Genomic DNA, 25,457 nt, shown 5'->3' with positions numbered 1-25,457 from the left:
GCAGCCACCATGGCTCCGCCAATGATTCTGCTCCCTGGCAGCCGCAGCAGCACATGCCAAAGTCTTCTACTCCTTTTCGGCCCAGCAGATACTACTCAGACCTATCTTCTTCTCCTTCTCCTAATTGGCATAATTGGGCCAACCACAATTGGGTCCAGCCTGCTGTCCCTTTTCCCCCTACATCTTGGGCTCCTCTTCATTCTTACAATAATGGGTAATCTGATGGTCTTCTTGGCCCACGACCGGTGCAAAGTTATCACACCGGGACTAATACTTCTATGAATTATATTTCTACCGACATCGATCATGCTATGAGCACTCTCTCTTTATCTACTCCGGATGAGCAATTTTATATGGATACCGGTGCATCTCACATGACTCGCTCTCAAGGTACTTTACTTCCTTATTTTCCTTTAAAACATCAATTCAATAATGCTATTGTTGTTGGTAATGGTAATTTAATTCCAGTTCTTGGTCACGGGCATATTTCTTTTCCATCTTCCCCAAAATCCCTTACCCTCAAAAATGTCTTGCATGCACCTAAACTTATTAAAAACCTTATTTCCGTTCGTAAATTCACTCAGGATAATATGGTTTCCGTTGAATTTGATCCTTTTGGGTTTTCTGTAAAGGATTTGGCCACGGGGAACATCGTTTGAGATCTAATAGCACGGGTGATTTTTATCCTTTTCCTTCTACTCATGGAGCTTCTCCTTCATCTTCCACATCATCGGCCTTTTCCGCTATTTCTTCTAGTATTTGGCATTCCCGTTTAGGACATCCGGGCAATGCGATTTTAAGTTCCTTGTATTCTTCTCGTTTAATTCAATGTAATAAAAATTCTCATTTTGTTTGTCATTCTTGTCCTTTAGGGAAACACATTCAATTACCTTTTGTTAATTCTATGTCTATGAGTACTAAACCATTTGATATTATTCATAGTGATTTGTGGACATCTCCTATTTCTAGTCCAACGGGTTATAAATACTATGTTCTTTTTCTTGATCATTATACTAATTTTTTGTGGACTTTTCCTTTATTTCGCAAATCTCAAGTTTATGATGTATTTGTGAATTTCAATGCTTTTGTTAACACCCAATTTGAGCTTAACATCAAATCTTTCCAATGCGATAACGGGGGTGAATACGACAATAATATGTTTCGTCAATTTTATTCTAGTTGGGGCATTTCACTTTGTTTTTCTTGTGCTTACACATCTTCTCAAAATGGAAAATCCGAACGCAAAATTCGCTCCATCAATAACATCATTCGCACTCTTTTGTGTCATGCTTCCCTTCCCCCATCTTTTTGGCCTCACGCCTTAAACACGGCCACTTATCTCCTCAATATTTAGATACCAATTTTTAGATACCAATATTCCCCTTCATTTGCTCCAAACAGCCCATACACCACCTTCTGGGCCTACTCCATCTCTGAGCCCAACTATTCTCCCTCACTCTTCTTCCCCCTCCCCTACTGGGCCTACCTCACGCAGCCTAGTAACACTTCAATCTACTCCTTCCAGTCCGGCTTCCCCTCAAAGCCCAGCACCAATCCCGTTCTCTCCCCCTTTCCCACCCTCAACTGGGCCTTCCTCAAGCAGCCCAGTCCACACACCCCCTCCTTTCTCCCCGTTCCCTATTGGGCCTGCCTCACGCAGCCCAATCAACCCCCCTCCTTCTTCCTCACCAACCGGTATAACTACGCGGAGTAAACATGGTATTTTCAAACCCAATCCCAAATACTACTCTCAAGCTTTATCTGTTTCTTTTTCACCTTTACCTAAATCTCCTCTTCATTCTCTTCGTGACCCAAACTGGAAGTTAGCCATGAACGAAGAATTTGATGCCTTAATTGAAAATCATACTTGGGATTTGGTGCCACGTCCTCCTAATGCTAATATCATTCGGTCTTTGTGGGTATTTCGTGTGAAGACCAAGTCCGATGGCTCTTTTGAGCGCTATAAAGTGCGTCTTGTTGGTGATGGTAAATCTCAAAGGGAAGGCATTGATTGTGATGAGACTTTTAGTTCGGTTGTGAAACCTGCTTCTATTCGCATTGTTTTAAGTATTGCTCTTTTCAGGTCTTGGTCTATTCATCAGCTTGATGTTAAGAATGCTTTTTTACATGGTCATCTGACTGAGACTGTTTACATGCATCAGCCTATGTGTTTTCGTGATTCTACTCGTCCTGATCATGTTTGTTTTCTTCGAAAGTCTCTTTATGGTCTCAAATAGGCTCCTCGTGCTTGGTACCACTGGTTTGCCACTTTTGCGACTACTATTGGATTTTCTAACAGCATTTTTGATAATTCCCTGTTTGTTTATTGCCATGGCTCTGATATTGCTTACCTGCTATTGTATGTGGACGATATTATTCTTACAGCTTCTTCTGATTCACTACGTGAGTCCTTTATGTCCAATCTTAGCTCTGAGTTTGCCATGAAGGATTTGGGTCATCTTAATTATTTCTTGGGTATTGCTGTTAATCGCACTTCTACGGGCCTCTTTCTCTCTCAACAACGGTATGCCTCATAAATTCTTGAAAAAGCTGGCATGTCTCAATGTAATCCTGTTGCTACTCCTGTTGCTACCTCCGGCAAACTTTGTGCTAATGCTGGTTCTTCTTGCGACGATCCTACCTTGTATCGTAGCTTAGCTGGAGCTTTGCAGTATCTTACTTTCACCCGCCCCGATATTTCATATGCCGTTCAGCAAGTTTGCCTTTATATGCATGATCCTCGCATTGAACATATGGCTGCTATTCATCATATTCTTCGCTATGTCAAGGGCACTCTTCACTATGGTTTGCAGTTATATCGTTCTAATATTTCGACTGTTTTGTCCTATACCGATGCTGATTGGGGTGGTTGTCCTGACACTCGCCGCTCCACTTCTGGTTACTGTGTTTTTCTGGGTGATAATTTAATTTCCTGGTCAGCTAAACGCCAACCTACTGTTTCCAAGTCTAGTGCTGAAGCTGAATATCGTGGAGTTGCTAATGTTGTTTCTGAAACTTGCTGGATTCGCAATTTACTTTTTCAGCTGCACTGTCCTATTTCCACAACTACTCTTGTCTATTGCGACAATATTAGTGCCGGTTATTTAGCTGGTAATCCAGTCCATCATCAGCGAACTAAGCATATTGAAATCGACATTCACTTTGTTCGTGAAAAAGTCAAACGCGGTGATTTTCGGGTACTTCATGTTCCATCTCGTTATCAGATTGCTGACATTTTCACCAAAGGCCTTCCTCAAGTATTATTTAATGATTTTCGTTCCAGTCTCAGCGTCTCCAAACCTCCCGATTCGACTGCGGGGGTGTGTTAGAATATTAGAATATCTTAGAATAATATCTCTTTGATTTCTTGCATTATTTTGTATATCTTTGTGATTATGTAGAATATTAGGAAAATATTTAGTTTCCCAAAAGTATAATGGCAATCTTGTATATATTGACATTAATCTTAATGAGAAAGGCAACCCGAGTCATTCTTACATTTTTGAATGAAATTGTTAGAATGAAACACCTTTTTTTTTTTTTCCAATGGTGGTAAATGTTAATCAAAGCACAAATTAGAAGCAAATATAGAAAAAATCTATCGTAAATACATATACATAAAATTATTACAAAAATATATTAATAATTATATCATTTTTTGAACTTGGTACCTTTCCTATATTCATAACAAATGGGTTCATACTCCATTATGCTACAACAAGCATGACCGATATTATTTACCTAGAAATGTATATTCACTCTCATAGAATATCCTTTAGGCGTTAGATTTAAAAGGCTAATTGTGTCGGTTGTAGCCTAATGCAACCACGTGACGCAACCGAAGGCAACACAAATATTGCATTGGTCGTGAAATACGATGCCAAAAAGGGTGTCCTTAGAAACTAGCTTTGGGAAAGGTTATAACGTTGATTCCTCAAAAATTGACAAGGTTAAACTGCCTGAAACGTAAATTTTAATAAGTTTTGTAGTGTCGGTTTTTGAGGAACCGACACCACAATTTGTCCAATGCTAAAGTCAGAACTAGTTTGTTGTGTCGATTTTGGAGGAACCAACACAAAAGCCACTTTTTTTTTTCATCTTATCTGCATTTATAATTATTCTTATCAATATAAAACTTGTATACATAACCAAACAATACTCCAAAATTGTTATATTCACAATCCAATACATAATCCAACACAACATATCAATATCTGACAAATATATATATACATAATCAAGCACATATATCTAACATAATATATCATTAAACCAAATACAATATGCACAATCAAACATAATGTAAATAGTTCCTACATGAATACCAAATTTACACATTATTAATTTTAAGGTAACATCATCCATTTAAGAGTAACATAATGTATATAAATAGTTCTTACAAATCCTGCAAGTTATATTATTGGATCAAAAAGAAGAATTTAAGACCTAATTTGAAGCTTATGTAAGAACAACATAATAACATCATTTAGTCCTCGACTACTTGCATTTGAATAGAGGGAGCTTGAATCCAACATAATCAAATTCTAGAATCTATTCGATCGCCCCATAATAATATATCCTACTTTTTATAAGTTTTGAATTATAGGATCCTACTGTGTAGTCAATAGGGACCTGAATTTTTGTTGTATCAGTTACCTCATGAACGTACGTTTAGATAACGCCTACAAAAGTAAGCTGACAATATATAAATATTGATGGAAAACAATAATACAGTCATAAAATTATGTTGTATAAAATAAATATAAAAATATTTTTATTTGACCCATTTGAAAGTTAAAAATGTCTAATTACCTTAGTTCCATCTTTGTGTAGAAACATCAGGCGCTCAATTAGTCCCTAAAAATAACTTGCATATAGTTGATTAATTATACATCCAATCTCGATCCATTTTTCAATATAATTTAATTATTTAACAAAAATTTAATAGGCAAAAAAACTACCCAACAAATCAATGAACCTAACTACAATAAGATTAGCCACTCATAAAATTACAAGTTACACAAAGAAAAATAGAGCAACCCAACAAAATAAGAGCAAAAACTCATAAAAAAAATATAAACAGAAATTTTTAAGTACCCATAATGAAAATTGAACAAGATTATAATAATTATAAGCAACAAAGTGAAAATGATAAAACTTTTAAGCACAACCCCAAAAACAGAGCTTATACCCATGAAAAATAAATATAAACATAATATTTCAAGTATCCACAAAAAATCGAAAAAATTATAAGCCAAAAATTAAAAAATACTTAAAAGAGGCAACCAAGAACATAAAAGGGTGTTTTTTAAATTTTTTCTAAACAAAAAAAATAGATGAGACTATGTTAAACCACTAAAAGATTCATAAAAAAACAAATGAAAAAGAGATGTGAGAAAGAAAGAGAAGACAAACTTTTGAAAATATATATTGTAATGAAGTGATTGTAGAAAGCTTTATAAACCCGTTGGAAGTTAGATTTTCATGAAAATTTAGAGTTAAATGAAGTTGTGTCTTTAAAATCGAAGTTAGGTTACAATTTTGCAGTAAAGTAATAGTAAATTACAATTTTGGAGGATAACTTAAGAAGTTTAGTGAGGTTGCACTCAAACACCAATAATAATCTTCTTCACGGTTAATTTTTTGTCCTTATTATGATTGTTACAATTCTAGAGGATGTGGGAATATTATCACTGATATTATATGATTATACAGATCTTTAATTACTCTTTTTAGTCAAATGTATTTAGGCAAATACTGGTTCTCCAAGCTAAATATATTTTTTTAATTAGTTCATAGTCTTTGTATAAATATTAGGGCTGTAATTATGATGAAGTTAATACAAAAAAATACAGTATTCATTAACCCAAATTAAACTGTCTTAAATTTTCATGGTATCAGAGCCAAAGGTGTTTTTGGGACCGGCAACACTGTTGGTTACCATCATCTACCTTAAAACCTTACCTGTAACAATGGCGGAAACTGACCCGAAACAACTCATAACCATGGAACAGATGGAACACATGTTCAGACTGTTTCAACAGATGCACAAACCAAAAACAACCCTCGAAACTATTTCCCCAGATTTAAAATTGACCGAAAAACTAAACTACCAAAATTACATAACTTGGTGTAAAATGATGCAGATAGCTTTAGAATGTAGGGGTCGTCTCAGCCACATCATACACGACCCTCCTAGCATTACGGACCCTAATTACAGAACATGGAAGCAAAAGGACTCGATAGTCCTATCATGGATTATCTCAAATATAGACACAAAACTCATAAACCAGTTTCTAGACTACACGATTGCAAGGGACTTATGGAAGAGGATTGAAGTCCTATTGAGTAGTGGAAGGTATGAACTCCAGATCTTTGATCTGAGTTCACAGGCAAATAGCATGAAACAGAACCAAGATCCGATAGAGGTCTTTTATGGGAAGTTAACCACAATTTGGAAGGAGATAGATTGACGGCAACCAAACCCGATGATACATGCTGAAGACATTACCATCTTTAACACTTTCATTCAAAAACAACGCCTCTTTTAATTTTTGGCCGGAATTAATGAGACCTTTGACAAAGAAAAAAAGGACTTACTAAACCTTGACCCACTCCCAACAGTCGACATGGCATACGCTACAATCAGGTGTGAAGTTTCACGGCGTGATATTATGATCCACGCTTCATCATCGGGAAAAAATCCCTCAGAAATTGGAAGTGGGTTGGCCGTTAAATATCACCGGTCAAATTCTTCTTTCCGGCGTGACATGGAGGACAAGACTCACCTCAAGTGTAGCCACTGTGGAGGAAGCCGTCACACAAAGGAGGGTTGCTTCACAATTATCGGCTACCTGGAGTGGTGGGAGGAACACCGGCAACGGAAAGCCGCCACCAAGGCTCCGACCAGCAAAACCGGCGGCAAGGCTAACATGGTCACCAGTGCTCCCCACATCTCCGACATGTCTACTGATGAACCAACCCACAACACGAAGGCCAGGGACGCCAACAACGGCGATACAAGTGAACAGATAGAAGAGAAAGAAAGAGACGGCCTAGAAGAGAGAGAAGGAGGAAGGGAACAAATGAAAACTTTCCAAAAGGGGACATTTTATAATCCCCTAACCCTAAACCTAAATAAAACCCTAAAGCCAAAACACACACAGCCCAAAACCCAACCGGCCGAATGTCCTGAAACCTTACCTATAACCCACAAATTGATACCTCACAAAGTTGGCCTTATGTGTAAACCGTTTGCATCTCAGTGGATATTTGATGTGGGGCCACTGATACTATGACATTTGACCCTCACGACCTTCTATCCACCCATCTAAAAACCCGCACCTATATTCAGACGGCCAATGGGGAATGTGTGAATGTTGATTAGTCTGGGCCCGTTTCTATCTCTCCCTCTCTAAAATTAAATAATTGTCTCTTAATTCCTAACTTATCTCATAAGTTGTTATCTATTAGTCAATTGACTCGGGAATTGAATTGTACTGTGCTTATGACTTCTTCTGATTATGTTGTACAGGATGCTCAGACAGAGAGGATCATTGGGCGTGGTACTGAACGAGATGGCTTGTACTATGTGGACGAGGCGATTTAAAAGAGACACACTTCGCTTGCTCATAGGTTCTCCAATCAACAATTATGGACTTGGCATCGACGTCTTGGACATCCGTCAGTAGGGTATCTGAAACGTCTTTTTCCATCATTAAACAATTGTAATGTTGCTCTAGACTGTGAAGCATGTGTTCTTGCCAAAAGTCATAAACAATCCTATCCTCCGAGTCATAGTTATAAAAGTGAACCTTTTGTTTTAATACATTCTGATGTTTGGGGCCCTGCTCCTGAGTTTAGTAACCACAGTTATTCATATTTTGTTTCATTCATTGATGATTGTACTCGGATGTGCTGGGTGTATTTCTTGAAACATAAATCTGAAGTATTTGATGCTTTTGTTAAGTTTTATAATATGATTGTTACTCAATTTAAGACTAAGCCTCGAATTCTTCGATCTGATAATGGGGGGGAATACATAAACCAAAATATGGAAAATTTCATCACCACTCATGGACTTATTCCCAAACATCCTGTACTTATACACCACAACAAAATAGGGTCGCTGAGAGGAAAAACCGTACTCTTCTTGAAATCAGTCGAGCCCTCATATTTGAAGCCCATGTCCCACCTTATTTCTGGCCCGAAGCTATCGCATCGGCCACATATCTTACAAATAGACTACCCTCAAAAACCATTAAATTCAAAACTCCCCTTGAAACCTTCCATAATCACACTATCATTCCCTCTCTACACTTCTTACCTCCTCGCATCTTTGGTTGCGGAAGTATGTCCCTTTCCTAAACCTGCTAGAAATAAACTTGAACCCCAAGCTATTAAGTGTATCTTTGTGGGTTACGGTGTTCACCAGAAGGGGTATCGTTGTTTTGACCCTACTCAGAATAAACTCTATACCACAATGGATTGTGATTTTTTTGAGAACTCCTATTTTTACTCCCAGCCCCGTCCTTAAGGGGAAACTATATGTGATGACTTGTGCTGGCTTACACAGTCTGTGACTAATGATCTGAACCTCAAAGAGCAAGTAGGTAGTCCCGCAGATATTGCCACTGAAAACATAGTACTTCTTTCTCCGCAGACTTCCCTTACCTTGTCTGAGGCATCCAGTGAACAAGAGGCGGTCTGTGAGACTCAAGAGGTAAAAACTAAACTTGACTCTCGGATTGATGATGATATACCCGATACTGTTAACCCTCCATGCAGGTATGAATTACCTCCAAGAAGCAAAAGAGGTGTTCCTCCAAAGCGGTATGATCCAGAGTTTGAGTCACAAAGATCTCAATACCCTGTTAGCCGTGATATGAATAAATTGGCACAGATAGCAGTGGCGTTTCAAACCATCTATACTCAAGTTCCCTTCCTCGCAATACTGAAGAAGCTCTCCAAAATCCCAAATGGCGAGAAGCAATGAAAGATGAGATCTTAGCACTAAAGAAAAATAATACATGGGACAAGTGTGTGCTACCTAAAGGGAAGAAAACTGTCGGTTGTAAATGGGTGTTCACAATAAAATATCATGCTGATGGGACTATTGAAAGATACGAAGTCCGCCTTGTAGCAAAGGGGTATACACAGACATATGGGATTGACTATTCAGAAACCTTTTCACCAGTTGCAAAGATAGACACCATCAGAGTTCTGTTCTCTATAGCCGCTAATAAGGACTGGCCCTTATACCAGTTCGGTGTTAAAAATGCATTCCAACCGGGTTTTTCAGATGAATTTGCCCCAGGAGAAGGATGTCGACTAAAGCGAGCTCTGTATGGTTTGAAACAATCCCCATGAGAAAGTTTGGGTATGAACAGAGCAACTCTGACCACACACTGTTCTTGAAGAAAGGAAAAAATCAGATCACTTGCTTAATCATTTATGTTGATGATATGATTATAACAGGGAATAATGAGGAGGAGATTAGAGATGTTAAGGAGAAATTATTTAAGGAATTCGAGATGAAAGATTTGGGGAACTTGAAGTACTTCCTTGGTATAGAAGTTTTTCGATCAAAAAGGGGAATCTTCATCAATCAGAAGAAATATATCTTGGACCTATTAGCTGAAACACCTATTGTTAATAATCACAGACTACAAACAATACTAGGAGAAGATTCAACTGACAAAGAAAAGTATCAAAAATTGGTGGGAAAGCTAATATACCTGTCTCACACTAGGCCCGACATATCTTACGCAGTTGGGGTTGTGCGTCGATTTATGCACTTACCCCAGACATCCCATATGGAAGCAGCCATGAGAATCTTGAGATACTTGAAGGGCACGAGTGACAAAGGTGTCTTCTATAAGAAAAATGGTCATCAAGACCTCATAGCCTATACCGACGCTGACTGGGCAGGTGATAGAGACAGTAGAAAATCTACATCTGGATACTTCACCCTTGTAGGGGGTAACTTAGTTACTTGGAGAAGCAAAAAACAGAAAGTAGTTGCACTAAGCAGAATTCAGAGGAGTTGCCAAGGGACTAACGGAGATACTATGGCTCAAGAAACTCCTATGTGAACTGAACTTTCCACCTACAGAAGCATGCAAATTATTTTGTGATAATAAGGAAGCTATTGGCATCTCAGAAAACCCTGTCCAACATGATCGAACGAAACATGTAGAGATCGACAGGCACTTCATAAAAGAGAAACTAGAGAAAAAAATAATCCGTATTCCACATGTGAAATCAGAAGATCAGTTAGCAGACATTTTGACAAAAGCTGTTTCAGCAGAGGTCTTCGGAACTACTTTATCCAAGTTAGGTATTGGGAATCCCATAATCTAACTTGAGGGGGAGGAGTGTGGGAATATTATCACTGATATTATATGATTATACAAATCTTTAATTACTCTTTTTAGTCCAATGTATTTAGGCAATTACTGGTTCTCCAAGCTAAGTATTTTCCTTAATTAGCTTATAGTCTTTGTATAAATATTAGGGCTGTAATTATGATGAAGTTAATACAAAAAAATACAGTATTCATTAACCTAAATTAAGCTGTCTTAAATCTTCAGAGTATACTCGGACATAAATAAATTAAAGACCACTAGATTTGTTTAAGACGATTTAAGAAAAACTATATAAGTTGGACATGATACGGTGAAGAAATAGATTATAAGATGAGCTCGAGTAATTATTTGAATATAAATTAAGATATTAATTAATGCAGCCATAGACCCTACCATAAACTAATACAATCATTATTATCTACATCCTACAGACACTGGACTGAAATTATTCTCCATAGTCTTTGATGATGTTGGGTTTAAAGGAAGGAAAAGATCAATCATTATTGTTCTTTCATGGAAGAATAATCTAGGGTTTATTAATGGGTTTAAAGACTTATTCACAATCAAGAAATGGCTACAGCATGCGTGGATTGAGTCAATGATGTCATTATTGCTTGGCTCCTAAGTCCTAAGTGTTGTGGATGACAATATTTCAAAGACATTATATGGTTAAATACAGCCAAGAAGATTTGAGAGGAGCTTGAACAGAGATTTGGCCAATCATCTAATGCATAATTCTTCACAATACAGGATCAAACTCCTGATATGACTATCGAAGACTACTTTACAAGAATCAAGGGCTTTTGGGATGAGATGGACTCTCTAGATCCTATTGCTCAATGTACATGCATTAATTGTGATTGTCAAAAGTAACAAAGAACATTGAAAAGTCAGCAGAGGAGTAGGATCACATAGTTTTTGATGAAGCTTGACCCCAAGTACAAGCAAACAAGGAGTAGCCTTATTATGATGAAAGAATTACCTTCTTTATCAGAAGTTTATGGGATCTTGGTGCAAGAACAAATTCATCAGGGTGTTGGAAGATATGAAGAAGCTCAAGAACCCACTAGTGCTATATGCCACACAAGGTTGAAAAGAGAAAATTTAGTGACTATAGGTCCAAGAACCTCAGCTTCAAAGGTAATCATCATATTGTGATCATTGCAAGATGCAAGGTCACTTAATTGATAAGTGCTAGAAGATTCATGGGTATCCACCCAAGTTCAAAAATAATACCTGGAAAGAGGATGATGAACAAAACAACAAAGCTAATATTGCTTCTGCTGATAAAGGAATGCATCACAAAAAATCAGATGAACCAAGACTTACACAAGGTCAATACACACAACTCTTAAACATGCTTAATAGACAATGAACCATTTCTGAAGTTTAAGAAGTGTCTCATACATCCAATTCAGCACAGCTGACAAATAACACCCTTATGTTCAATAACTCAATTGCATTATCACTTTCAATACTAATAATTGTATCCTCCAGGAGCTATTGAAGATGCCTTTGCTTCTTGGTGACAACTTCAAGGGACTATGTTACCTACATCCATTCAAGCAAAAAAGCTACGAAGAGCACTGAGAAAACAAACACACTAGGGTCTAAAGTTTCAAACTTTATCCCTAGAATACACCCAAGAGCAATGGCAAGGGTGTTCAATGCAAGTAAACAAAAATCTTCAATAATAAGCAATAAGAAACAATAAGAAAGAAAGCAAAATCAAAGACACAAGATTTACGAGGTTCACCCCAATGTGGGCTACGTCCTCGGTGGTGGTTAACTTGCTTGATTATATGAAAAACAATGGAGTTCTCAAGAACTCTTACAATGGAGTATTACACTTGGAGAAGATAAAGAAGATGGATTTTTTGTTTGGCTAGGGTTAAGAATCTACTTGAAGTGAGTGTATGAGGCTCCTATTTATAGTAGTAGCCGTGTACCAATGATTGGGCAAAGGCCCACATTAAAACATTCCCATAAAACTTATCATGCAAGAAAACAAAGTGCATTCTGGACTCTCGCTCGACCGGTCGAGCGAAATGGCCTTGGTCGAGCGACTTGCTTTTCAGTCGAGCAACAGATCAGAATACCTACTGACTTGGTCGAGCCAACTGGCTCAGTCGAGCATGCTACATGTGGGTGGAGCGGCTCATCAGAAGGCCCATAATGATTCCCACATCATCATACACACACATACACACATCCACACAACACCAAACTCATCATACACCATTTGTGCAATAAAAGTCACACCAAAACTCCAATAGGCACAAAAATGGTCTGAATTGCATAGCCTTGCAAGTCAGTGTTGAAGAAGCTAAACTGTGACATTTAAGGCTTCTGCACATTCCTTTCAACAAATTGAAGATTCTTTTTCCCAGCCTCAATATGCAGAAAGTTAAGAGTCAATATCTCTGTACTATATGTCCTTTAGCTACGCAAACCAGATTATCATTCAATAAAAGTTTTATACAAACTAGTGAAGCTTTTCAGCTTGAACATATAAACATATGGGGATCACTAAGGTTCATATCTAGGTCCAAATGTACTATGTTCATCATTCTTGTTGATGATTTCATTAGGTATACATGCATATTTCTAATAAAGCACAAGTCTAACTTTCTAACTTATTTCAAAAACTTTTTTGCATATGTGAAAACTCAGTTTGGAAAACAAATTAAAATTGTTAGAACTGACAATGCAAAAGAGTTATCTCAAGGGGAAACCTTGGAATTTTACAAGAAAAGAGGCATTTTCTACCAATCCAGTTGTGTGCACACACCCCAACAAAATGGGATGGTGGAAAGAAAGCATAGGCATTTGATTGAAGTATCAAGAGCACTATTTTTTCAGTCCAATGCTCCCTTTAGCTTTTGGGGTGATTCTGTGGAAAGTGTAGTGCACACCATCAATAAAATGCCAGTGAGCATCCTAAACAATTTAAGTCCTTTTGAAAAATTACATAAAAGGCACCATCTTATGACATGCTCAAGGCATTTGGATGTCTATGCTATGGCTCTACTCTAAAAAAGGACAAGAGCAAATTTGATACTAGATCTAAACCTAGTGTGCTTATCGGATATTCTCAAACATAAAAGGCCTATAAGCTCCATTGTTTAAACACCAAAGTAGTGTAAATTTCAAGGGATGTAAAGTTTCACGAAAATTTTTAGCCTTTTCATTACTTGAAAACAAAGACAGAACCTCTAAGGCAATTTTTCCTTCCTCATGACAGTAAACATACTACACAAGAAGATTTCCCCACTAGTGTTAATGATTTTGAGAACCTTGATCAAACAAAGAGAATTATGAAAGCAAGAGCTCATGACAAAGGAGTTAATTTAGACATTCCTAGAAGAACATCTAGGGAAACAACTAAACCTAAACATCTTGAAGATTATGTTTGGACAAGTTAAGCATGGTGCAACATAGTTAAGTATAATAACTTGACTAAGAGTTATCAAGAAATTGCTTCAACACAAGAAAAATATATTGAGCCAACAAGTTATAAAGAGGCCTCAAAGGATCCCATGACTGGATAAAAGCTATGAAGAATGAGCTTGATGCTTTGATAAAAAATGCAACTTAGGATATAGTTTATTTGCCTAAAGGAAAGAAACCCATAGAAAGCAAGTGGGTTTATAAAGTTAAGTTGAAATTAGATGGTGGTCTTGAAAGATTTATAACAAGACCAGTTGCAAAGGATTTTAGCCAACAATATGGCATTGACTATGAAGAGACTTTTTCTCCTGTAGTCAAAATGTCTACAATTAGATGTATATTGGCTATTACAACAAGTCATAATGGAAGTTACATGCAACTTGACATAAACAATGCATTTCTACATGGAGATTTGCATGAAGAAGTTTTTATAAAGGTCTCTGAAGGGTTGGAATGCAAACCTAATCAAGTTTGTCTCGTAAATAAATCCCTATATGTGTTAAAACAAGCTTCTAGGCAATGTCACATTAAACTTCTTGATGAATTGAAATCTCTTGGTTATACACAATCTAAAAATGACTACTCTTTATTCTTAAAGAAACAAACAAAACAAAAAGATTGTGATTATTGCAGTCTATGTTGATGATATCATCCTAATAGGTGAGGATATCAAAGAAATTAACTTTCTCAAAACACACCTTGACAAGGTCTTTACTATCAAAGATCTAGGTGATCTACATTTCTTTCTTGGGATTGAGGTGAGTTACCAGGAAGATAGGATAGTTCTCACTCAACAGAAATTTACAAAAGAGTTGCTATGCACAAGTGGAATAAGCAAAATAAAGAATGTAGTTACACCAGTTCCTTTGCATACCAAATTATCACCAGAAGAAGGCAGCCTTATTGAAGACCCTACATTATATAGGAGTCTTGTTGGCAAGTTAAATTTCTTAACAAATACTAGGCCTGATTTAGCTTATACTGTACAAAATTTAAGTCAATACATGCAAAAACCAAGAACATCTCATTGGCAATCTTTATTGCTTCATACTTTGAATTATCTTCATGTTACTTGTGGTCAAGGCATCAAATTAAAGGCACAAGACAAGCTTGTATTGCAAGCATATTCAGACTCAAATTGGGGAGCTTGTGTTGATACAAGAAGATCTATAACAGGGTATGTTATGATGCTTGGAAATTCACCAATAAGTTGGAAGAGCAAGAAACAACAGACTGTATCTATGTCTAGCTTTGAGGCAGAATATAGAGTAATGTCCAGTGCAGCTTCAGAAGTCACTTGGTTGGTTAGGTTACTTTCTAAGCTTGATGTTCATATAGATAAACCTATTACTCTTTATTGTGATAGTCATTCAACAACTTTTATTGGAAAATAATCCCGTATTACTACAACAAATTTAACTTTTTGCGACATTGGATTTAGTGGCATTATAAAAATGCCACTGATCTATATTTTTAGTGTAATAGTTATTGGTTTTTATTTTATGTTCCACTATAAAGTGATCTAGTGACACTTTATCTGGTCTTTAATGGCATATGTAATTGTTACTATAGTCTATAGTGACATTTATGAGAAATGTCACTAGATTTTATGTCGCAAAAAGTTTTAGTGTGTTTTTTTTTATTATGCTTCTAAATGGTTTAATAAATGTCACTAAATTTTCTATATATATATTATTAAAAATTTAAAGTAGTGACATTTAAATTAAATGTTGCTAACTATATCCCACTAAAAGCAAATTATGTTGTAGTGTATTCCATCAAAGGACAAAACACCTTGACATAGATTGTCATTTTACAAGAGAGAAAGTTTTGGAAGGTCTATTACATCTACCCTACTCGCCAACAAGAAATCAATTAGAAGATTTGCTTACAAAGATTATTCCTTCAGAACACTTCAGATAATTGCTAAGCAAACAAGGTATTCGAGGGGGATGTTAAGATTAGAGGTTTATTCATGCTGCTTCTGTTTGTATTAATGGTTGATGGTGTGCTGATGTTCTGCTGTGAAGAAGTGCTGCTGTTCAGAAGCTTCCTTAGCTGATAAAAAGAAGGTGGACGCTCTCTTGATTGTTGTGTTGAGCTGCTGTATCAATAAAATCACTGATTTGTATCAATAAAATCATTCTTTCTTCACATTCTTGTACCACTTTTAACATTTACATTTAGGAATGAGCTTCCAGACTATCTATGAGGCAAAGAAACTAATGCGTCCAATGAATAATGATTATTTGAAAACTACTTCATCCTCATTTTAATTTTTTAATAATGCTTATGGTTCCTACATATCTTATAGTAACTTCATTTTAGCATTTTTAAATTTTTATGGTTCTCACATGTTTTCTACTAATTTTATAAAAACATTTTTTTTATTAGTAGTAGACCCGATATTTTTCCATTAATTTTCTTAACATATATTTTTGTAATATTTATTGTCCTTAATTACTTTTCCTCCATTAAATTTATAATTTAATAAAATGATATATATTCACCATATAAAAGTAACAATTTTGCTTAATTCTCGTAAACATTTCTTATGAGAACTTGATTATGAAAGGGAGAGAGTATAATAAAAATTACACATACACAATTCTAAAATTATAATGTCTAATCGCTTTAACATGTTTATTTTTCGCCTATATTTGTTCAATTTCTTTGAGAAGGGGACCCGCAAGTAATTAGGGTTTTAAAAATTTAAATTTATAAATGAGCCCTAGGATATTAAGCTCTATCAAATATGTGAAGGTCACAAATGAGCTCCTTGCTAACCAAGCTAATCATTGTTAGCTCATCTTCAACTGGCTTACAATATCACCTCACCTACTCCTATTATTAAACCATATTCCAAAAATTTATGGTAGCTCATTTTGATATTTACTAATTATGTGATTAATAAAGTTCAAATGTCATTTTCAGTAAAAAAAAAAAAGTTTCAAAATTTTAATGCTACAAGTTATCCATAACTTAAGAAACAAATAATGTTTAACGTCACAATTCTTTAATTTTTAAAGGTCATGATGGTGGATGACTCATAGATGAACAAAAAAATTTATTTATTTATTTAATTAAATTATAAGATTCGTGCCTTAAATTGTATGGAAATGGAAATAAAGCATAGAAAACTAGTGTATTTAGAATATTAGTTTGTTTCACATCTATTATAGTCTTTTTATAAATATTATAGTTATTAGTTGTTGCTTATTTATCAGAAAAAAAAGTTTGTTGAAAAGCTAAAAGACAATAAAAAAACTACTTTACTTAGCTTTTTGATTTTGACTTAAATAGTGTTTCAACTAACTTGAAAGTCATATATCAAATATATTTTTTGACTATTTGACCAGTTATTATCTTAAGGCCAAATATCAACGAAAAAAAATTAAAAAAAGTCATTTACCAAACAAACTCAATAATCAAAAGTCTTACTATACATTAAGGACGAGTTAGAATTTCTTTTATATGGTTTTGAAAGGTTTTATTTTTGTCCAAAAAACTAAAAATAATTTCTTAAACGTGATATAATTTTTTTAGTATCTATTAATTTAGAGTTGTAAAGTACAAAAAATTATTTTATATAATTTTTGTAGAAAACTACCATAAATGACAATTCATTTACTTATTATCATCATATTTCTTTTTACGTTTTACGTTTTAAAAATGCAAAATTGCTTCTGTTATGCTAATCTTAATTTTATTAAAAACTACCTAGTCAAAAATTTGAAAACTAGGTTCAGTCCTTAATAACTAGCAACAGGTAATATTTTACAAAAATATGGTTTAGAATACTATAAAAAATGTTTTTAATAGTTACTACACTTTTGTTTTTCACGATATTTATCATACGATTTTAATCTTTAATATCTTTCATTTCATAAAATAAAAAAATTATAAAAAGTTAATATTATGAAAATTTGCATTAAAATGAATCAAATAAGATCCCATTTGACTATGTTTTACATTATACATGGAGAAATATATAACAAATATAATCAGTTGATGAATAGTAGTTGACTAGTTGTTACAAAAACTATAGCAATTTATTAAAAACTGGAGGAAGTATATATTTTGTACTATAAATACTCTAATCATATTTTAAATACATTATAATACATAGTTTGCTTGTTCATGTATATATTTTCTTTTTTTCTTTTTTTTTTATCAAAGTATATAATTTAACACCTAATGGTAATCGTATCGCTAACAACTAATCTCACCGAAAACATTGCATCCTTCTAAATTCCTAATTCATGTATATAATAATAATTAATGGAAAAAATAATTTTCCATTTATAAATATTGCGATTTCCTTCTTGGCCACTGAACATTCAAGAAGGCCTTTATCAAATAGAGACCTTTTTTTTTTTTTTAATTTCAAACAGATTTAAAGGAATTTAATTATAAATCAATCAGGATTATTATTTATATATATCAACATAAATTAAATAGAAATTTTGAGATATTAGTTTTGTAAGATATTTTTTGCAAATCAAAAAGATTTTGTAAATCAAATATTTAATTGTTATCGATAATATTTAAGTAAATGTGATTTTTCTCATATGCTTAATATTTTTACTTACACAAAAATTTATATTATACCCAATTATTTAATTATTTATAATTTCTTAACTTGAAAATTAAACTAATAAAGGTTATTATAATAGTGGGTAATGTATTCGATCCGTAACTTGAAAAAATTTTCTCTTTTTGACCCAACATTTAGCCTAATAGAGGCACCAAATCATCCAAAATAATCAGCGAGACTTTTTGTCAATATTAGTTATTAATAAATAATTATTAAAATAAAAAAAGAAAATTTGATACATTAGTTTTGTGAGATATTTTCTGTAAATCAAAAACATTTTGTAAATCAAATATTTAACTGTTACCGGCAATATTAGGTATGTGTGGTTTTTCACATATGTTTAATTTATTTACTTACACAAATATTTATATTGTACCCAATTATTTGAAAATTATTCTATCATATCGAAAAAAATTGTTACTTAATAAGATCAATCAAAATATTGATTATCTTTTGATTGTTTAAAGTTTTCAAATTACAACCTAATTTATCTAATATTCTCAAGGATACTTTTAGTACATGGTTATCAAACTTCATAAATTTAATTTTACAAGTCGTAAACAATCATGAATTACATTTGAGCATAAATTTTTATAAATTTTAAATCTTATAAATCCATGTATTGCATGGATATCTAACTAGTTATTTGTATATATTAACATGAATTAAATAGTAATGTGAAGGAAATTTATTTTAAAATAAATTATTTTCTTCCACATCCTTTTAAGATCATATTCTTTTTTAAATTATTCTTGTTAATCGTTGTTGTTGTTGTTATTATTATTATTATTATTATTATTATTATTATTATTATTGTATGCTCTATACGATGACTATTAGTCGAATTGAATTAAATTCAATTGAACTAATTAAATTGAAACAGATTAATCTGAACGAATTAATTGAATCAAATGAATAATAAAGACTAGAAAATAAAAATGATATATTGCACTTAAGAAATATAATCTAATATAATATAATAAAATTTTGCACTAAACTATTTTGTTATTAAAAAATAATTAGTCACTACCATCAAGTGATTAATAAAATTGTGCAAGCAACATAAATAAATAAATATATATATATAGAATCACCTATAGGTATGTTTAGTTTATTCATCTTGACTTGGGATTATTTAACTTAAGAAAAGACAAAAGATAAACAATATAATATTCATTAATTATATTGTTTTATAATCTTAAAATGGATCAAATATATATAATACTCCAAAACTAGGAAAGTGAATGGTTGTATGAATCCATGGCTTCTAAAGCACCCACATATTTCTCTCTACTAATCTTCCCTACTTTACTTATTATCTTTTACTTATCTTTCTACTCTCAAAATAAGTTTAATTCAAGTCTTTCTAAGCGTTTACCAATTCCATCAAATCCTCTAATTAATGTCACAAATGATAATCATCATGACTTCTCATCAATTTTCATCTTTGCAAAAGTGAGTTATATACCATTATCACCGTTTATTTAGATTATATTTTATTTGATTTAATAGAGTATATAATATATTATATTTTTTCAATCGAATAGCTGAAAATATTTTATATGTTCTAATATTAATAAATTTTTATTGAGCGTCTTTTGTTAATACATGTATGTAGGAGAATGAAGAAAAACAAAAGATAAGCAAGAACAAGAGGAGTAGTTTGGAGATGATTGAGGATGGATTGGCTCGAGCACGGGCCGCCATTCGAAAGGCGGCTCGGCGTCGGCGTTATAAGTCGAGAAAAGGGGAGACTTTCATCCCAAGAGGACCAGCATACCGAAATCCTTATGCACTTCAACAGTTGAGTTTTATTTATTCCCATTTTTTTATTTTTGGTACTTGGTAGTTGTTACTTCAATATGTTACTTTAGACCAAAACCCTATAAGAATTTGCCTGTGCGTATATATAACTTGAGAAATATGTATTATATATTGATCCTAAAAACTAACTAGCTAGTACTCTATCATGTATATTTTTATAAATTTTGCAAATTCATTATATTTTTTTATTGTGGCTTGGTTTCGGAAGAATAAGATAAAATACTTCAAATATAGGGATGGAATGGATACAAAAAATAAAATTTTGGATGGAAATAGGTGAGGGTGTAGAGACATTTCTGAAAGAATATGTATGAAATTCAATTCGACGAACTAATAAATATTACAAATTGAATATATTTATAGTTATAAAGTTTATTTGCAACAAAACCTCTTTTAAGCTAGGGTGCTTTTTTCATAGGCTCTTATTCATCTTAATTATATAAAACCATCAGAAGCAATTTATAATAGGTATTAAATAGTGAGAATGCTAATAAAAATTTAGTATAATTTCGATGGGAAAATCTCTTGATAAGTTTAATAGGCATGATTTTTTAACTTTAATCATCTCATTTGTTTCTCAAAATTTATTTCAATGTATTACCACTTGAAAATGTGATATTATAGGTGGTAATGAAAGGTCGTTTACAAACAACATCTTGAATTATATCAGTGTTCGGTAATAAATAAGTATTAGAGTGTAAAGGAATTCAAAATTAATAAAATAATAATAATATACTAATTAAAGATTATAGGTTACAATAATTCCCCTCTTGTGTATGTATAGAATGGAACATGGTTGCATACACTACTCTAAAGTTTCAATTTTTGTAAAATGCACTAAATTCAAAATCTAAAATTCACAATATTTGAGTAGGGAGTAAACAATTAACCTTCCTAATTCCTATGGTCATCATAAAAAATTAAAACTTTCTTAATTGTAGATCCAAGAAACAAGGAAAAGAAAGGGGGCCGAGATTGGTGAAAATACAACATTTGTTGTTGTTATTTATGACTGACTACACGAATATCATTCAATATTTCTACGCACTTTGAATCTGACACTACATAATTATGCGCTTCAAACCACGCACATGGCGGTACATCGTAATTCAAAATTCTATAACTATAATTTTTTTTAGGACTATAATTATAATTATTATACTTTTAAAATATTAATACTTTGTTGACTTTTTATGTAGTCTAATACCTTAATTTAATTTTTAAAAACTTTAATTATTTATAATGAAAAATTATAAAAATTTAATATTAATAATATTTAATTGAGACAAATTAAATAAGATTTAAAATTATTATGTTTTTACTTTTAAATTGAAAACTAATTACAAATTAAAGATGATGAATAAATAGTACATTGCATTTTCTTGTGATGAAACAAGTCGATTATATTTTTATACAAAAAGATTGTCCTTTTCATTTAAACCTTTATAAATTTTTTTGATACTTAAACTAACAATTATTTTTATATAAACTAATTCAATATTTATTTTTATTAATAAAAATTGATACGTTTAGTTCCATTTAAACAACTCATAATTGTGTATAGTGTACTCTAGGTTTTAAGTTTTTCCTCCATATCGATATTAAGACTCTTATGTATGTTAAATTCTATATACTTTCAAAAGCTTTTGTTAAGTGATTCAATTTGTCTAATATGATTTTGGTCGGCTCATGTCCATATTTACAGTTTTTTTTAAGGAATAATTCAGTGATAAAAATGTCATCTCACTGCAATAGAGTAATAATCGATTAAATACATAATAATTTAAATCAAATAATTTTCTATATAGAAAATTCACGTCATTATAAAGGAGATCTAACACTAAAGTTCTTCCTCTATGACATCGCCAAAAGTTATTAGAATCGAGATTCTACTTGGATACGTTTAAGAGAGGTAGAATCGAATCGTGAAATCATACGATCCTACAAATAAACTTATAAATGCTAGAATATTTAGAGCCTAGTATTTATTACTCATTTTAAAAGTTTAAAATTGTGAATTCAAGTTTTGTTTGAGTTACTTTCTCTACTTCTTTTTGTTTGTCCACTTTACTTTTTTATTTACTTCAATGTAAATTTTAAGCCTCGATATCTCATAGTACGCATAATAAAAAATTGTAAAAATTACATATTAATATTCTTTGCATTAAAACGAATCTAACAAGATCTCACATGAATATATTTTTTCTTGAATATATATTTTAAAAAATAAAATTTAAATTTCCCTTTCATAAATTGAAAAAATTTAAAGTGGACAAACATAAAGTAACGGGGAGAGAGTGTATTTTAAGAATTAAATGCAAAAATACATAATAATTGCGTTGAAGATGATCATATCGATAGAAATTTTAATTGTTTTTAAAATTATGATTATGGATTTTACAAATATATATGTGTAGGTAAAAGTAATTGGGGACAGATAGTACATGTCAAAAACTAGAAATAATTGAGTTTAAATTAGCTGGATCGTTAAGTCGTAGATTAGTGAAATCGTGTTATGATTTCATTTCTCAAATTTTTGTTTCAATTAGAATCATAAGATTCTTACCTACGATCCGGATCACTCGCTTCTTTTTAAATCGTAAAATCGTAGAATCGTAGAATTGTAGATCATAATCGTTATTTTAATAACTATGTTTGATACAGCCTCCTCCGAAGGGGTCTATAGATTTGGTGTAGCTTTGAAATAGTGAATTGTTTGAATGTTTGATACTATTGACTGTATTAACAGAATTGATACCCGTGATGACATCATATACCTTTTTACCATCAGATTGATAACAGGTCTTCAAACTCTCACCATGAATGACTTTAAAACCTAATACATAGGTAGATCGAGTATAAAAATGGATAGAATAACTCTACAATATTAAGAGAATGAATTTTATTTGTAACTAAAAAATAAAAAGGAAAAAAATATAGAGATTAGGGGCTCATTAGAATGAATTTTATTTGTAACCAAAAGGTAAGAAAAGAGAGGCTAGGGTTTGATTAAAATGACCAAGTGATTGAATCACCTGTCCGTTTTGTTAGTTAAGTTGTTATCATGAATTAGTTATATGAAGAAAGGAAGGTTAATCACTTAATTATTATACGAATTAATTACTTAAGATTTTTTTTTTTACTAAGTCCGTATTTTATATATACATATTTACTAAAATAAAACATAATTGATGAATTAGGAGCCATAAAGAAATGGTGAAAAGATTCAAAATATGGACTTACAAAGAAGGGGAAAGACCCTTGGTACACCAAGCACCAATGAACTATGTATATGGTTTAGATGGACACTTCATGGAACAGCTTGAAGGAAGCAACGATAGCTTGACAAACTTTATAGCTCGCCACCCCGACGAAGCACACGTATTCTTCCTCCCTTTTAGTGTGGTTGAATTGGTGGTCTTCTTTTACGATCCGGCGCTTTCCGGTGCCGAGAACCTTGCACCACTTCGGAGGGTGGCGTTGGATTATGTCAATGTGGTGGCTCTAAAGTATCCTTATTGGAATAGATCTCTTGGGGCTGATCATTTCATGCTCTCTTGCCATGATTGGGTACGTACGTATATTTTACATTTTTCAATTACATAAAGGGTTTATTTTTTATTAAAAGCTAAGATTAAAATTTAAACGTGAAACAAATTTATATAACTCATTAAATTAAATGAGCTGATTTTGAGTTTATAAATTGGACTTAATTCATTAAAATATTTTTCTAATTTTCGTAGCAAATAAAAATAAAAAACTCGTCAAGTTTAAAATTTCAGTTTTAAAAAATAATAGTCAATGTTTGAAATCTGAAAATGAAAACAAACACTTTAAACGGGTTAAGTATGTTGAAATTGGGTCGACTTGATCTATTACAAAATATGTCAAGTTTGTTATTTTTGACATAATTAACTTAACTTTTTTATTTAGGTTATAATAAACTAAACAAATTATGTTTGAATCGTGATTTTCAACACATTTATATAATATATTTCGAACTTAAATTCGACTCAACATAATCTCTTTAACAAGGGCTACATACAACTAATAACACAAAAACTCGATTTTGAATTGTTTTAGGCACCATATGTCTCAGACAAAAATCCAAAAGTGTACAAGAATTTTATCAGAGCAATATGTAACGCCAATACATCCGAAGGATTTGAACCCAAGAGAGATGTTAGTATCCCAGAAGTAAACTTTCCATATAAAGAAATAAACCAACCAATCTCGAGTTTGGGAACAAGTAATCGTTCAATCTTAGCATTTTTTTCTGGTCGGGTAAATGGACATATAAGAAAACTATTATTCGATCAATGGGAAAATGACGATGAAATTCAAGTACACCAACATCTTCCCAAGGGTGAAAACTACTTTGAAAGGCTTATGCAAAGCAAGTTTTGTTTGTGCCCAAGTGGTTTTGAGGTCGCGAGTTCGAGACTTGTTGAAGCCATACGTGCTGATTGTGTTCCAGTCATCGTTAAACAAAATTACTCAATTCCTTTTAGTGATGTTCTTGATTGGACTAAATTTTCAGTTTATATTCCTGAGGAGAAAATACCAGAAATTAAGACTATTTTGAAAGGGATTTCTTTGGAAGATTATGAGCAGTTGGTTGATGGATTAAGAAGTGTTAAATGGCATTTTACTATGAATAAACCTGCTAAGCCATTTGATTTGATTCATATGGTGTTGCACTCTATATGGTTAAGAAGGCTTAATATTAGATTGCCCCTTTAATAGTTTTTTATATTGAGATTAAATTTCCCTAGCTAGCTTATTTTTTACATGTATCTTTTTATAATAACATATACTCCATATATTTTCTTGTTATAGATGTAATTAAATAGGTGAGTTTTAATCTTATTACAAGATCATCGATTTACAATGAATTTCATGAGCTAGTTTATGAGGTTTTACAGGATTTCAACGTATTGTTTTAATATTTTGAGAATACTTTATTTGAAGTTAATTCAAGCAGTTTCATATAACATCAGTCATGTGAGGATTAAATGCTCTAGGTGCATGTGATAGAGCATCTTTTAAATTTTACATGTCTGTTTTTTAGTTATTGGTGATCAAAAGACGAATATTTTACATTGAAATATTCCTAGCTTAAGGGTAAGAAAAAGTAGAAGGCTATATATATATATATATATATATATATATATATATATATATATATATATATAATCTAAGGTTAATGAAAATTTATT

General features: G+C 32.6%; 1 protein-coding gene across 1 annotated transcript; it reads left to right on the top strand.

Annotated features, from left to right (window-relative positions):
* Nucleotides 1-19,666: 19,666 nt before the first annotated feature.
* LOC130815979 (probable glycosyltransferase At5g20260) lies at nt 19,667-25,133 on the top strand. The gene is made up of 4 exons (XM_057682542.1): nt 19,667-19,869; nt 20,033-20,217; nt 23,439-23,808; nt 24,322-25,133. The coding sequence occupies exons 1-4, from the start codon at nt 19,675-19,677 to the stop codon at nt 24,979-24,981; spliced, it is 1,410 nt and encodes a 469-aa protein (XP_057538525.1). The 5' UTR covers nt 19,667-19,674; the 3' UTR covers nt 24,982-25,133.
* The last annotated feature ends 324 nt before the right edge of the window (nt 25,134-25,457 follow it).

The sequence above is a fragment of the Amaranthus tricolor genome, chromosome 6 (assembly GCF_026212465.1).
Source record: "Amaranthus tricolor cultivar Red isolate AtriRed21 chromosome 6, ASM2621246v1, whole genome shotgun sequence".
In the NCBI taxonomy this organism is placed as follows: Eukaryota; Viridiplantae; Streptophyta; class Magnoliopsida; order Caryophyllales; family Amaranthaceae; genus Amaranthus; species Amaranthus tricolor.
The sequence above is the reverse complement of the archived record's forward strand: the minus strand, read 5'-3'. Positions and strand labels throughout refer to the sequence as shown.

Excerpts from the sequence above, each read along its gene's own strand:
- LOC130815979 (XM_057682542.1), top strand. The coding sequence starts at position 19,675 with ATGGCTTCTAAAGCACCCACATATTTCTCTCTACTAATCTTCCCTACT. Across the intron at positions 19,870-20,032 it reads CAATTTTCATCTTTGCAAAA|GAGAATGAAGAAAAACAAAA; the intron begins GTGAGTTATATA and ends ACATGTATGTAG. Across the intron at positions 23,809-24,321 it reads TGCTCTCTTGCCATGATTGG|GCACCATATGTCTCAGACAA; the intron begins GTACGTACGTAT and ends GAATTGTTTTAG.